We start from the raw sequence: 11220 nt of genomic DNA, 5'->3' as shown, positions 1-11220 counted from the left end.
TAAATTGGACAGTGCAGTTAGATTAACAAGAATTTAAGCTTTCTGCCCATATAAGACATGTCTATGTCCTGGAAAGTTTGCTGTTACTTACAACAGTCATGCTAATCACATTAGCGCACGTTAGCTCAACCATCCCGTATACGGGACACTGATCCCGTAGAGGTTAAGAAGGAAAGAAATTCCACAAATTAACTTTTAAGAAGGCACACCTGTTAATTGAAATGCATTCCAGGTGACTACCTCATGAAGCTGGTTGAGAGAATGCCAAGAGTGTGCAAAGCCGTCATCAAGGCAAAGGTTGGCTATTGGAAGAATCTCAAATATGTAATATATTTTGATTTGTTTAACACTTTCTTGGTTACTACATGATTCCATGTGTTATTTCATAGTTTTGATGTCTTCACTATTATTCTACAATGTAGAAAATAGTCAAAATAAAGAAAAACCCTTGAATGAGTATGTGTTCTAAAACTTTTGACCGGTAGTGTACATCTTGACAAATATAATCAAACCTTAAGGTATAAGTTAGGTGTTTTATTAGAAATAAGCTCCAATCAGTTTATCTTTCAATTTCTAAAAGTGGAAGACTTTTCCAAAATGTCTGTCCTCAGGTTGCCTGTGAAGTGCCAACCCTTGTCATTGATATGATGGAGCAGACCAGATCACAATTTAAATGTTTCTTAAGTCCCCACCAAAGAAGACACCCAACTGCCAGGCACTTCAGGCTAGAAAGCGAGTAGCAATTTTATTTACATTTACATTTACGTCATTTAGCAGACGCTCTTATCCAGATCTGGACAGTGTTAGTTAAAATGACATTTATATAATATATTAACTGCAGCCAGAATTAATTACACTATTGTCCATATTGATCATCTCTGAATCTGCTGTAAAACTCTCCACTCTGACCAGACAGTCAAATAACTGAAGACAAGAACTAGAACCTCAAAACTCAGTTCAAACACGTTTACTGTCACAGTTTCCATGTTGATGTTTTGCCATAAACTCAAAACGGTCTTTGAAACACACTTCAATATAATCTGCCAGAGTATATACTTAGGCCTAGATTCAATGTGATCAAGCATTAACCGGCATAGCGGATGTTTTGGCAGCGTCTGATGTGGAACTGTTGGAGCTGTCGACAACCAAGTGTAGGATATATATAGAAAGAATTACGCTCAAATAAAAAAAATCATTCAACTGGGTGTAGATGACATCTCACATTCCAGTGTTGGAACTTCTAAACAAGGCTGCATGGGATTTCTGTTGACGCGACTGTGGAGCCGATTGCAACGTCCGCTTCAGGTCCAACGCCGGGAGCCGCTTGTGGATTTGACAGCTGTAACGCAGTTCTACCTCCGACACCGCTAAAGCGGATCTGATTGAAAAGAGCCCTAAAAATGTAAAACAAACAATAACTTGCTATACACAACTGGGTGAAACAATATATACTATACATCCATTGTGTCTCTTAGGATATACAGTGGGGAGAACAAGTATTTGATACACTGCCGATTTTGCAGGTTTTCCTACTTACAAAGCATGTAGATGTCTGTAATTTTTATCATAGGTACACTTCAACTGTGAGAGACGGAATCTAAACAAAAATCCAGAAAATCACATTGTATGATTTTTAAGTAATTCATTTGCATTTTATTGCATGACATAAGTATTTGATACATCAGAAAAGCAGAACTTAATATTTGGTACAGAAACCTTTGTTTGCAATTACAGAGATAATCCGTTTCCTGTAGGTCTTGACCAGGTTTGCACACACTGCAGTAGGGATTTTGGCCCACTCCTCCATACAGACCTTCTCCAGATCCTTCAGGTTTCGGGGCTGTTGCTGGGCAATACAGACTTTCAGCTCCCTCCAAAGATTTTCTATTGGGTTCAGGTCTGGAGACTGGCTAGGCCACTCCAGGACCTTGAGATGCTTCTTACGGAGCCACTCCTTAGTTGCCCTGGCTGTGTGTTTCGGGTCGTTGTCATGCTGGAAGACCCAGCCACGACCCATCTTCAATGCTCTTACTGAGGGAAGGAGGTTGTTGGCCAAGATCTTGTGATACATGGCCCCATCCATCCTCCCCTCAATACGGTGCAGTCGTCCTGTCCCCTTTGCAGAAAAGCATCCCCAAAGAATGATGTTTCCACCTCCATGCTTCACGGTTGGGATGGTGTTCTTGGGGTTGTACTCATCCTTCTTCTTCCTCCAAACACGGCGAGTGGGGTTTAGACCAAAAAGCTCTATTTTTGTCTCATCAGACCACATTACCTTCTCCCATTCCTCCTCTGGATCATACAGATGGTCATTGGCAAACTTCAGACGGGCCTGGACATGCGCTGGCTTGAGCAGGGGGACCTTGCGTGCGCTGCAGGATTTTAATCCATGACGGCGTAGTGTGTTACTAATGGTTTTCTTTGAGACTGTGGTCCCAGCTCTCTTCAGGTCATTGACCAGGTCCTGCCGTGTAGTTCTGGGCTGATCCCTCACCTTCCTCATGATCATTGATGCCCCACGAGGTGAGATCTTGCATGGTGCCCCAGACCGAGGGTGATTGACCGTCATCTTGAACTTCTTCCATTTTCTAATAATTGCGCCAACAGTTGTTACCTTCTCACCAAGCTGCTTGCCTATTGTCCTGTAGCCCATCCCAGCCTTGTGCAGGTCTACAATTTTATCCCTGATGTCCCTACACAGCTCTCTGGTCTTGGCCATTGTGGAGAGGTTGGAGTCTGTTTGATTGAGTGTGTGGACAGGTGTCTTTTATACAGGTAACAAGTTCAAACAGGTGTAGTTAATACAGGTAATAAGTGGAGAACAGGAGGGCTTCTTAAAGAAAAACTAACAGGTCTGTGAGAGCCGGAATTCTTACTGGTTGGTAGGTGATCAAATACTTATGTCATGCAATAAAATGCAAATTAATTACTTAAAAATCATACAATGTGATTTTCTGGATTTTTGTTTTAGATTCCGTCTCTCACAGTGGAAGTGTACCTATGATAAACATTACAGACCTCTACATGCTTTGTAAGTAGGATAACCTGCAAAATCGGCAGTGTATCAAATACTTGTTCTCCCCACTGTATATGTGTTGGGTGGAGGGGTGCTTGTTTCTAATTGTCTGTTTCTTTGTGTGTAACTAAAGAGTTGTGGAAATGTGATCTCGAAGAACAAAGAACAGTCAATCAATGAATGAATCCATTGAAATCCAATGGTTGTAAACGGTAGCTGTGTAAAAGTCTACTGGCAGGTTTTTGTTGCCATGTCTATGAATTTGAGATTGTTTTCCCCGTTCCCATCCCTTACCTTGTTTACACCAGAGATGGACTGTTGATCTCATCGTCTTGGTCTTCAGACTCCCGACCAAATCATATTCTCATGCTTTTGGTGCAATTACTCTTATTTTGTAAAAACATATTACGTTATAATATAGAATTGGGCAAAATCTAAAGTCTCAATAAAACATGCAACAAAACAAAATTGCTCATAATTAAAGCAGAATTGGCTACTGAAGGTTGACATACTGTGAAGAGAGGGGAAAAGGCTGGGAAACTGCTGGCCAGAACAATCAAAAGACAGCACAATCATATATTCCCTCTATAAAATAGGTCCTGGTCTCGGTCAGTGTCAGAATCTGACTCTGGGGGTCAATACTGAGGTCCAGACTTGGTTGGAGTCTTTATAAAGATGTCCTGTCTGAGTCTGATACTTTATAAAGAGGTCCTGTCTTGGTCTGAGTCTTTAAAAAGAGGTCCAGTCTTGGTCTTGGTCTTAGTCTTTATAAAGAGGTCTTGGTTTTGGTCTGAGTCTTTATGAAGAGGTCCAGTCTTGGTCTGAGTCTTGGTGAGTCTTGGTCTGAGTCTTTATAAAGCGGTCCAGTCTTGGTCTGAGTCTTTATAAAGAGGTCCAGTCTTGGTCTTGGTCAGAGTCTGAGTCAGTATCAGAGTGTTGCGGTTCTTGACTCCATTGCTGCAGTATACCGGACCAATAGGGGGCGCTGTCTCTCCGGTGTGTCTTCTGGTGTTTCGTAAGAGCTCTTTTCTCTGAGAAACACTTGCCACCGTCAGGGCATTGGTACGGCTTTGCTCGAGGGCTCCGGTCTTGACTCAATCTCAGTTTTTTACCAGGCAAAGAGAAAGCAGAGCTGTGTGCCCCTGACCCGTGTGTGTTGCTGTATGTGTCTGTCCCGTGTGTGTCGCGCTGGTGTTTCTTCATGGCTTTCTTTTCGGTGAAACGCTTCCCGCAGTCGGGGCACGGGTACGGTTTCTCTCCGGTGTGTGTTAGTATGTGTGTTTTCAGCGTATTCGACTGAGAGAAACTCTTGTCGCAGTAAGTGCAGTGAAACGGTTTCTCACCCGAGTGTATTAGGCGGTGCCGTATTAAAGATGCACCATGCGAGAACTTCATATCGCAGACGGAGCATTGGAAAGGTTTCTCTCCCGTGTGCACCGTCTGGTGACGTTTCATGTAAGACTTCTCAGTGAAGCGTTTGTCGCAATGGGAGCATTGGTAAGGTTTCTCTCCTGTGTGCTTTCTCTCGTGGATTATCAATCTATGCTTTGAATTGAATTCCTGGCCGCAAGTAAGGCAGAGGTATGGATTCTTCTCTCTTACTTGCTCGTTAATTTTTTGATGCTTGGTTCTCTGATGATTCGACAAGGCCTGAAGCACCCTGAATGTCTTCCCGCAGTCGGGGCAGAGGTGCCGTTTCTCCTCGTGGGTCACCCCATGTTTCTTCAGCGCTCCAGACTCCATGAAGCCTTTCCCACAGACAGAACAGACGTGCGGCTTTGCTACTTGCTCTCCGTGCTGCGTTTTCTGATGTCTTCTCAAGGCTGAGTGGAAGCCGAAGCTCTTGCCGCAGTCGGCGCAGAGGTGAGGTTTCTCTCCAGTGTGGGTCCGCAGGTGAGTCTCTAACCCTGCCTTAGAAGCCAGCCTCTTCCCACAGTGAGGGCATGGCTCAGAGACCTGTGTCTTGCCTATCTTCTCTCCTTTATGTCTTCTAACATGTGTTCTAAGGTTCGAAGAGTCGTTAAATCGCTTCCCGCAAATGGGGCAAATGAAGGGTTTCTCCCCAGTGTGCATACGAAGGTGCCTTTGATAACTACTTGAGTGAGAAAAGCGTTTGTGGCATTGGGAGCATCGAAATGGTTTCTCTCCGGTATGCGTTCTCTGGTGGCTTGTCAGCCTTTCCTTTGTTGGGAAATGGCGCTTGCATTGAGGGCATTGGAATTGGTTTCTATTTAAACGATGCAATTTGGAATGATTTGTTAAGGTAAATAAGGATGCGAAAGTCTTTCCGCAATCGGAGCAGAGGTGAGGTTTCTCTTCTGAATGGATGGCTTGATGTTTTTTTAAGTATCCAGAATCTCTAAAGCCTTTCCCACAGACAGAGCACACGTGGGGCTTCGCACTACCTGCTGCGTGAAGTGTCTGATGTCTTTTCAGAGACGACAGAAAAGAGAAACTGTTCCCACAGTCAGCACAGAGGTGGGGTTTCTCTCCAGTGTGGGTTCTTTGATGGGACCTCAAGGCTCCTGGTTGATTAAAGACTTTCCCACAGACCGAACATTCGTGCCGTTTCACTCCTCTGTGCTCTGAATGACTAAGCTTCTGATGTTTGGTCAAGGAGGGACGGAAAGCGAAGCTCTTCCCGCAGTCGGGGCAGACGTGAGATTTCTCTACAGTGTGGGTCTTCAGGTGAATCTTTAGTCTTGTCTTGGTTGACAACTTCTTCCCACAGTGAGAACATGGATGAAGGACAGGCTTCTTTACTGTCTCCTCCTGTTCTGAAGAACCAACATTGTTCTCAGAAGGTTCCTCTTTGGAATGTTCTTCGGAGTGAGTTCTTTTGATGTGTTTCTTCAAGTTTCCTGGATCATTAAAACGCTTGCCACAACGAGGGCAAACATACGGTTTCTCCCCAGTATGAGTTCTCAGATGCCTCTTAAGACTAGACAATTCATTGAATCCCTTCCCGCAGTCAAAGCACTGGTGAGGTTTCTCTCCTGTGTGGGTTACCAGGTGCTCCTCCAAAGCCTTCTTTGTGGGAAACTTCTCCCCACAGTGAGGACACGGTTCACGGTAGAGCCTCTCCACACCAACCTTCTCTCCTGGGTGAGCTCTCCTGATGTGTTTCTTTAAGTTTCCTGGATCATTGAAACCTTTCTTACAACGAGGGCAACGTACGGTTTCTCTCCAGTGTGAGTTAGCAGATGTCTCTTAAGACTGGAATGTGTACTGAATGTCTTTCTGCATTCAGAGCATGTGGTTTCAGAAATATGACATTCAGAAATATGACATTTCTCTCCAGTATGAGTTTTCAGATGCCTGGTAAGGCTGGAAAATGTACTGAATACTTTTCCACATTCAGCGCATATATTTCTCTGTTTTTCTCCAGTGTGAGTTAGCAGATGTCGCTCCAGAATGTCTTTTGTGGCAAAACTCTTCCCACACTGAGCACAGGAGTGGGTTTTCTTGCAGGTTTTCTGCCCTGGTGTTTTCCTGCAGTCCATCAGCTGCACAGACACCCTCTTCAGACCTCGCAGTAAGGTGCTACCAGGAGAGGCACGACACGGGGTCTTTGGTGGGCGACACTTGTCCTGGAAATCACCAAAAAAAAGAGACTGAATTAATCAGGGTGGGAAACGCTCTCCTACCTGTCAATGAACTTTGAAGTCTTTAAATTCCTCTCCTTCTCAATAAAGGAGAAAGTCTAAATCCTTGTATAAGTTGTTGAGAGCCTTGAGAAACACTTTATGCCTGGGAAAATAAATACTAACTTTTTGACAGGGAAAATAAATACTAACTTTTTGACTGGGAAAATAAATACTCACGTTTGACTGGGGAAATAAATACTCACTTTCTGACTGGGGAAATAAATACTCACTTTCTGCTCTGGTGTGTGCTTCTCTGGAGATAACTCCACCTCCAGCCCATCGCTAGCCATCCAATCCCTGACCTCCCTGTCCAATTCTTCAACGCCGTCTGCAGCGTCATAATCATCGGACTGGTTGGGACTCACGGGCTCTGCCTCCAGCCCATTGCTAGGCAACCAATCTGTGTCCTCCGCGTCACAGTCTGCAGCGTCATCATCATCAGCCTGGCTGGGACTCACGGGCTCCACCTCGTTGCTAGGTAACCCAGCCCCTCCCTCTCCGTTCCATTTTTCATCGCAATCTACAGGATCATCATCATCATCGGCTTGGCTGGGACTCATTAGTGCACCGCTAGCATCCTTTAGTATCCTCCTGATGTCCTCTTTCAGTTGGACTAACCAAGACATTCCCTGCTCCTCCGATTTCATTGAATCCGTATTGTCCCACATTTCTTCCATGATTTTACGCCGCAATGAGCGGTGATCCATTCCTTTAACTTCGGATGCATCTTCACCATGACATTCACAAAGGTAGCGTAAATTGGCCTCAGTTAAATTCCATAAACTCTTTTCAATTTCATCCATCAACTTTCCCTTCTCTTGACTCATATTGTCTGTTGAGTTAGAATGCTTCTTGGTAAAAATAGCAATAATAACAACTACTTATTGAATGGAGCTGTCACAAGTGTGAGGTGTCTCTCCTCCCACTGGGCACAGACGTCAATTCAACGTCTATTCCATGTTGGTTCAAAGTAATTTCATTGAAATGATGTGGAAACAACGTTGATTCAACCAGTGTGTGCCCAGTGGGCTGTGTTTATTCACACGTCTTCTATAACTGGAGTCTCATAACAGCAGAAGATCTTGTGAGGTCACCTCACCTGTGTAGATAGGAGGCCACGGTGTGAGACAAAAACTGTTTCTACCATTCATTATATCTACATGTATAGTGCGATTATATTCTTGTCAAGTGTGTCAGATCTTTACATTTTGTAGAATTAATTTGTATTTTTAGCTAATAGAACAATATCAGTGCCAAATTTATTTACCGATTTAATAACATTTTAATGTTCCCATGAGGGCTTTTATTTTGAAGGATCCAACCCGGAAGCATAATTCCGTTAGCTAACAGGCTAGCTAAGAAAACACGAACAGAAAGTACAACAGTAACTAATTGATTATATGCAGCTACAATCGATCTGCATATAGCTACCAGTCAGAAAACAGTAATTGTATTCTTATATCGACTCAATTTGAGCACAGCTTCAAATTAGTTAGCAGGAGCAATTATCTAGCTAGCTACAAAGCTAAACCGCAGCTAAGCAGAGCAGGTAACTAGCCTAGCTAACGGTTATGTAAACCTATCAACTAATTACAACGTTTGGACGATCTTTATGACTGTTGGTAGATACCTAACACTTAACTTACCAGCTCGATTGAAACAGTTTCCTTTCCCTGTATTTAGTAGTCTGGTAATTAGCTCGCTAGCTTTTCAAACGCGACCTGTTCACGTCCGAGGAGAAAAGAAACAAAGTACGGAGGCTGAGAAAGGACATCACATGAGAGGAGAGCAGCGGCATATTGCAGTGGTTCCCAACCAGGGGTACTAGGACCCATCCACAGGGGGTACTTGAGAAGACTCATTAGACCATACTTCAGTGGTACACCCCGAGCAGAGCAAAATTCAGTTGGTGGTACAGTAACCGAAAAAGGTTGGGAACCACTGGCATGAGTGAAAGGTTAGAGAGAAATGAGAAATCTAACGAAGCTATCCTCATTGAGGACATGGATACACTTTATATTGCATCATGTGTCTTTATTAACCCCTTGCCTATGCAATGAAACAGCACAGTGACAAAGAGGAGTGTTCATTGAGTTTTCTGGTGATTTTCACTAGTTTGTTTAGAATGTTTCTGTTTATGATTGAGCAATTTGCCAAAACCGGCAGATGAACGCAAACTTTAAAGCAATTAAGACTAACAAGAAACACTCTGTGTGACCCTGATTTAGCCCACTGCAGTAAAATATTAAAATAGTCTTATTGAAAGATATATATATATATATATATATATATATATATATATATATATATATATATATATATATGAGTCCATGTTTCTATCCACTTGAAACCATTTTAGCTTCAGGATGATTAATCTATACAGCTAAATATACAAAAAGAAACAACACATTCAAGACCAGAAAATGTCCTGAGCTCAACTTCATGACTCTGTATCCAAACCAGTCTCACCACTGGGGCCCAAGCAGAGAAAAAACACAACATATAAGAAAACATGTTCTTATTTTGAAACATTTAACAACCCTTCAAATAAAAAATGAAACTTTTGATTCACAACTGTTTGAGACATGGCAACGTCGATAACTTTCCCCTCCAATTAAAAGATAGATATGAGACTCCTGGGATTAGATAGCTAAACAGACTGTTAACCAGGCTATGTTCTATCATTCCACTCCTTGGGAGATTCTCATTGAGGGTGGTGTCAATTGGTTAGTAGGTGAACAAATGAGTCTTCTCCCCTCCTCCATGACCTACTTGGGCAGAGGATGCACAAGAGTATCCTCGTGGCGGCACGTGCAGAGGTTTTCTAAAATCCGCCACCCCCCCTTTGAATCAGAAAAACATGCAAACATTTTAAAAACGATATGCTACTTATCCTTTTATCTATAAAATGTCTTTCACAACTATGAATATATGTCTGATATTTTCTTTGTGCATCTAATTGTAGACTGACATCTGCTTTGTAATATACTATGAATAGAAAAGGTGTGTACAGCAGTAGTTATATAGGATGGTGTGTCTAGACAGTATATGAATAGAAAAGGTGTGTACAGCAGAGCCATGACTAGAATACATTATATACATATAGAGTGGGTAAAACAGTGTGGTATCTAAGGAATTTATGACTTTGTTAGCTTTGCAAATGGTAATGTGGTATCTAAGGAATTTATGACTTTGTTAGCTTTGCAAATGGTAATGTGGTATCTAGGGAATTTATGACTGGAACACGCTGTCGTACACTTAGATCCAGAGCATCCCAAACATGCTCAATGGGTGACATGTCTGGTGAGTATGCAGGTCATGGAAGAACTGGGACCTTTTCAGCTTCCAGGAATTGTGTACAGATCCTTGCGAAGTTGGGCCGTGCATTATCATGCTGAAACATGAGGTGATGGCGGCGGATGAATGGCACGACAAACTGGCCTCAGGATCTTGTCACGGTTTCTCTGTGCATTGAAATGTCCATTGATAAAATACTAATTGTGTTTGTTGTCTGTAGCTTATGCCTGCCCACACCATAACCCCACCAACACCATGGGGCACTCTGTTAACAACGCTGACATCAGCAAACCACTTGCCCACACAACGCCATACGCTGTCTGCCATCTGCCCGGTATTTTCTAAAACGACGTTGGAGTCAGCTTACGGTAGAGAAATGAACATTCAATTCTTTGCCAACCAGGCTATGTTCTATCATTCCACTCCTTGGGAGATTCACCTGTACTGTCTCCTCCTTCTAGATGGTAGCAGTGTGAACAGGCCCTGTACTGTCTCCCCCTTCTAGATGGTAGCAGGGTGAACAGGCCCTGTACTGTCTCCCCCTTCTAGATGGTAGCAGGGTGAACAGGCCCTGTACTGACTCCTCCTTCTAGATGGTAGCAGGGTGAACAGGCCCTGTACTGTCTCCTCCTTCTAGATGGTAGCAGGGTGAACAGGCCCTGTACTGTCTCCCCCTTCTAGATGGTAGCAGGGTGAACAGGCCCTGTACTGTCTCCTCCTTCTAGATGGTAGCAGGGTGAACAGGCCCTGTACTGTCTCCTCCCTTCTAGATGGTAGCAGGGTGAACAGGCCCTGTACTGTCTCCTCCTTCTAGATGGTAGCAGGGTGAACAGGCCCTGTACTGTCTCCTCCTTCTAGATGGTAGCAGGGTGAACAGGCCCTGTACTGTCTCCTCCTTCTAGATGGTAGCAGGGTGAACAGGCCCTGTACTGTCTCCTCCTTCTAGATGGTAGCAGGGTGAACAGGCCCTGTACTGTCTCCTCCTTCTAGATGGTAGCAGGGTGAGCAGGCCCTGTACTGTCTCCTCCTTCTAGATGGTAGCAGGGTGAACAGGCCCTGTACTGTCTCCTCCTTCTAGATGGTAGCAGGGTGAGCAGGCCCTGTACTGTCTCCTCCTTCTAGATGGTAGCAGGGTGAGCAGGCCCTGTACTGTCTCCTCCTTCTAGATGGTAGCAGGGTGAACAGGCCCTGTACTGTCTCCTCCTTCTAGATGGTAGCAGGGTGAACAGGCCCTGTACTGTCTCCTCCTTCTAGATGGTA

At 43.8% G+C, this 11220-nt stretch overlaps 2 protein-coding genes across 2 annotated transcripts; both read right to left on the bottom strand.

Moving 5' to 3' along the window:
• Nucleotides 1-719: 719 nt before the first annotated feature.
• Nucleotides 720-6177, bottom strand: LOC123488189 (zinc finger protein 605-like). The gene is made up of 2 exons (XM_045219087.1): nucleotides 3311-6177; nucleotides 720-1394 (listed from the first exon to the last, which is right to left on the bottom strand). The coding sequence occupies exon 1, from the start codon at nucleotides 5087-5089 to the stop codon at nucleotides 3899-3901; it is 1191 nt and encodes a 396-aa protein (XP_045075022.1). The 5' UTR covers nucleotides 5090-6177; the 3' UTR covers nucleotides 720-1394; nucleotides 3311-3898.
• Nucleotides 6145-8917, bottom strand: LOC121554034 (zinc finger protein with KRAB and SCAN domains 1). Its single transcript, XM_041867471.2, has 3 exons — nucleotides 8310-8917; nucleotides 6894-7762; nucleotides 6145-6606 (listed from the first exon to the last, which is right to left on the bottom strand). Exons 2-3 carry the CDS (start codon nucleotides 7488-7490, stop codon nucleotides 6145-6147), a joined length of 1059 nt encoding a protein of 352 aa, XP_041723405.2. The 5' UTR covers nucleotides 7491-7762; nucleotides 8310-8917.
• Nucleotides 8918-11220: the final 2303 nt, after the last annotated feature.

This window comes from Coregonus clupeaformis, unplaced genomic scaffold (assembly GCF_020615455.1).
Source record: "Coregonus clupeaformis isolate EN_2021a unplaced genomic scaffold, ASM2061545v1 scaf2032, whole genome shotgun sequence".
Lineage (NCBI taxonomy): Eukaryota > Metazoa > Chordata > Actinopteri > Salmoniformes > Salmonidae > Coregonus > Coregonus clupeaformis.
This window is presented reverse-complemented; position numbering and strand designations above follow the sequence as displayed.

What these genes read in the sequence shown, in the direction of transcription:
- LOC123488189 (XM_045219087.1), bottom strand. Translation starts at nt 5,089, where the DNA reads ATGCACACTGGGGAGAAACCCTTCATTTGCCCCATTTGCGGGAAGCGA.
- LOC121554034 (XM_041867471.2), bottom strand. Translation starts at nt 7,490, where the DNA reads ATGAGTCAAGAGAAGGGAAAGTTGATGGATGAAATTGAAAAGAGTTTA. An exon ending in AGCACACACCAGAGCAGAAA is followed by an intron (nt 6,607 to 6,893) that starts GTGAGTATTTAT and finishes GGTGATTTCCAG; the next exon opens with GACAAGTGTCGCCCACCAAA.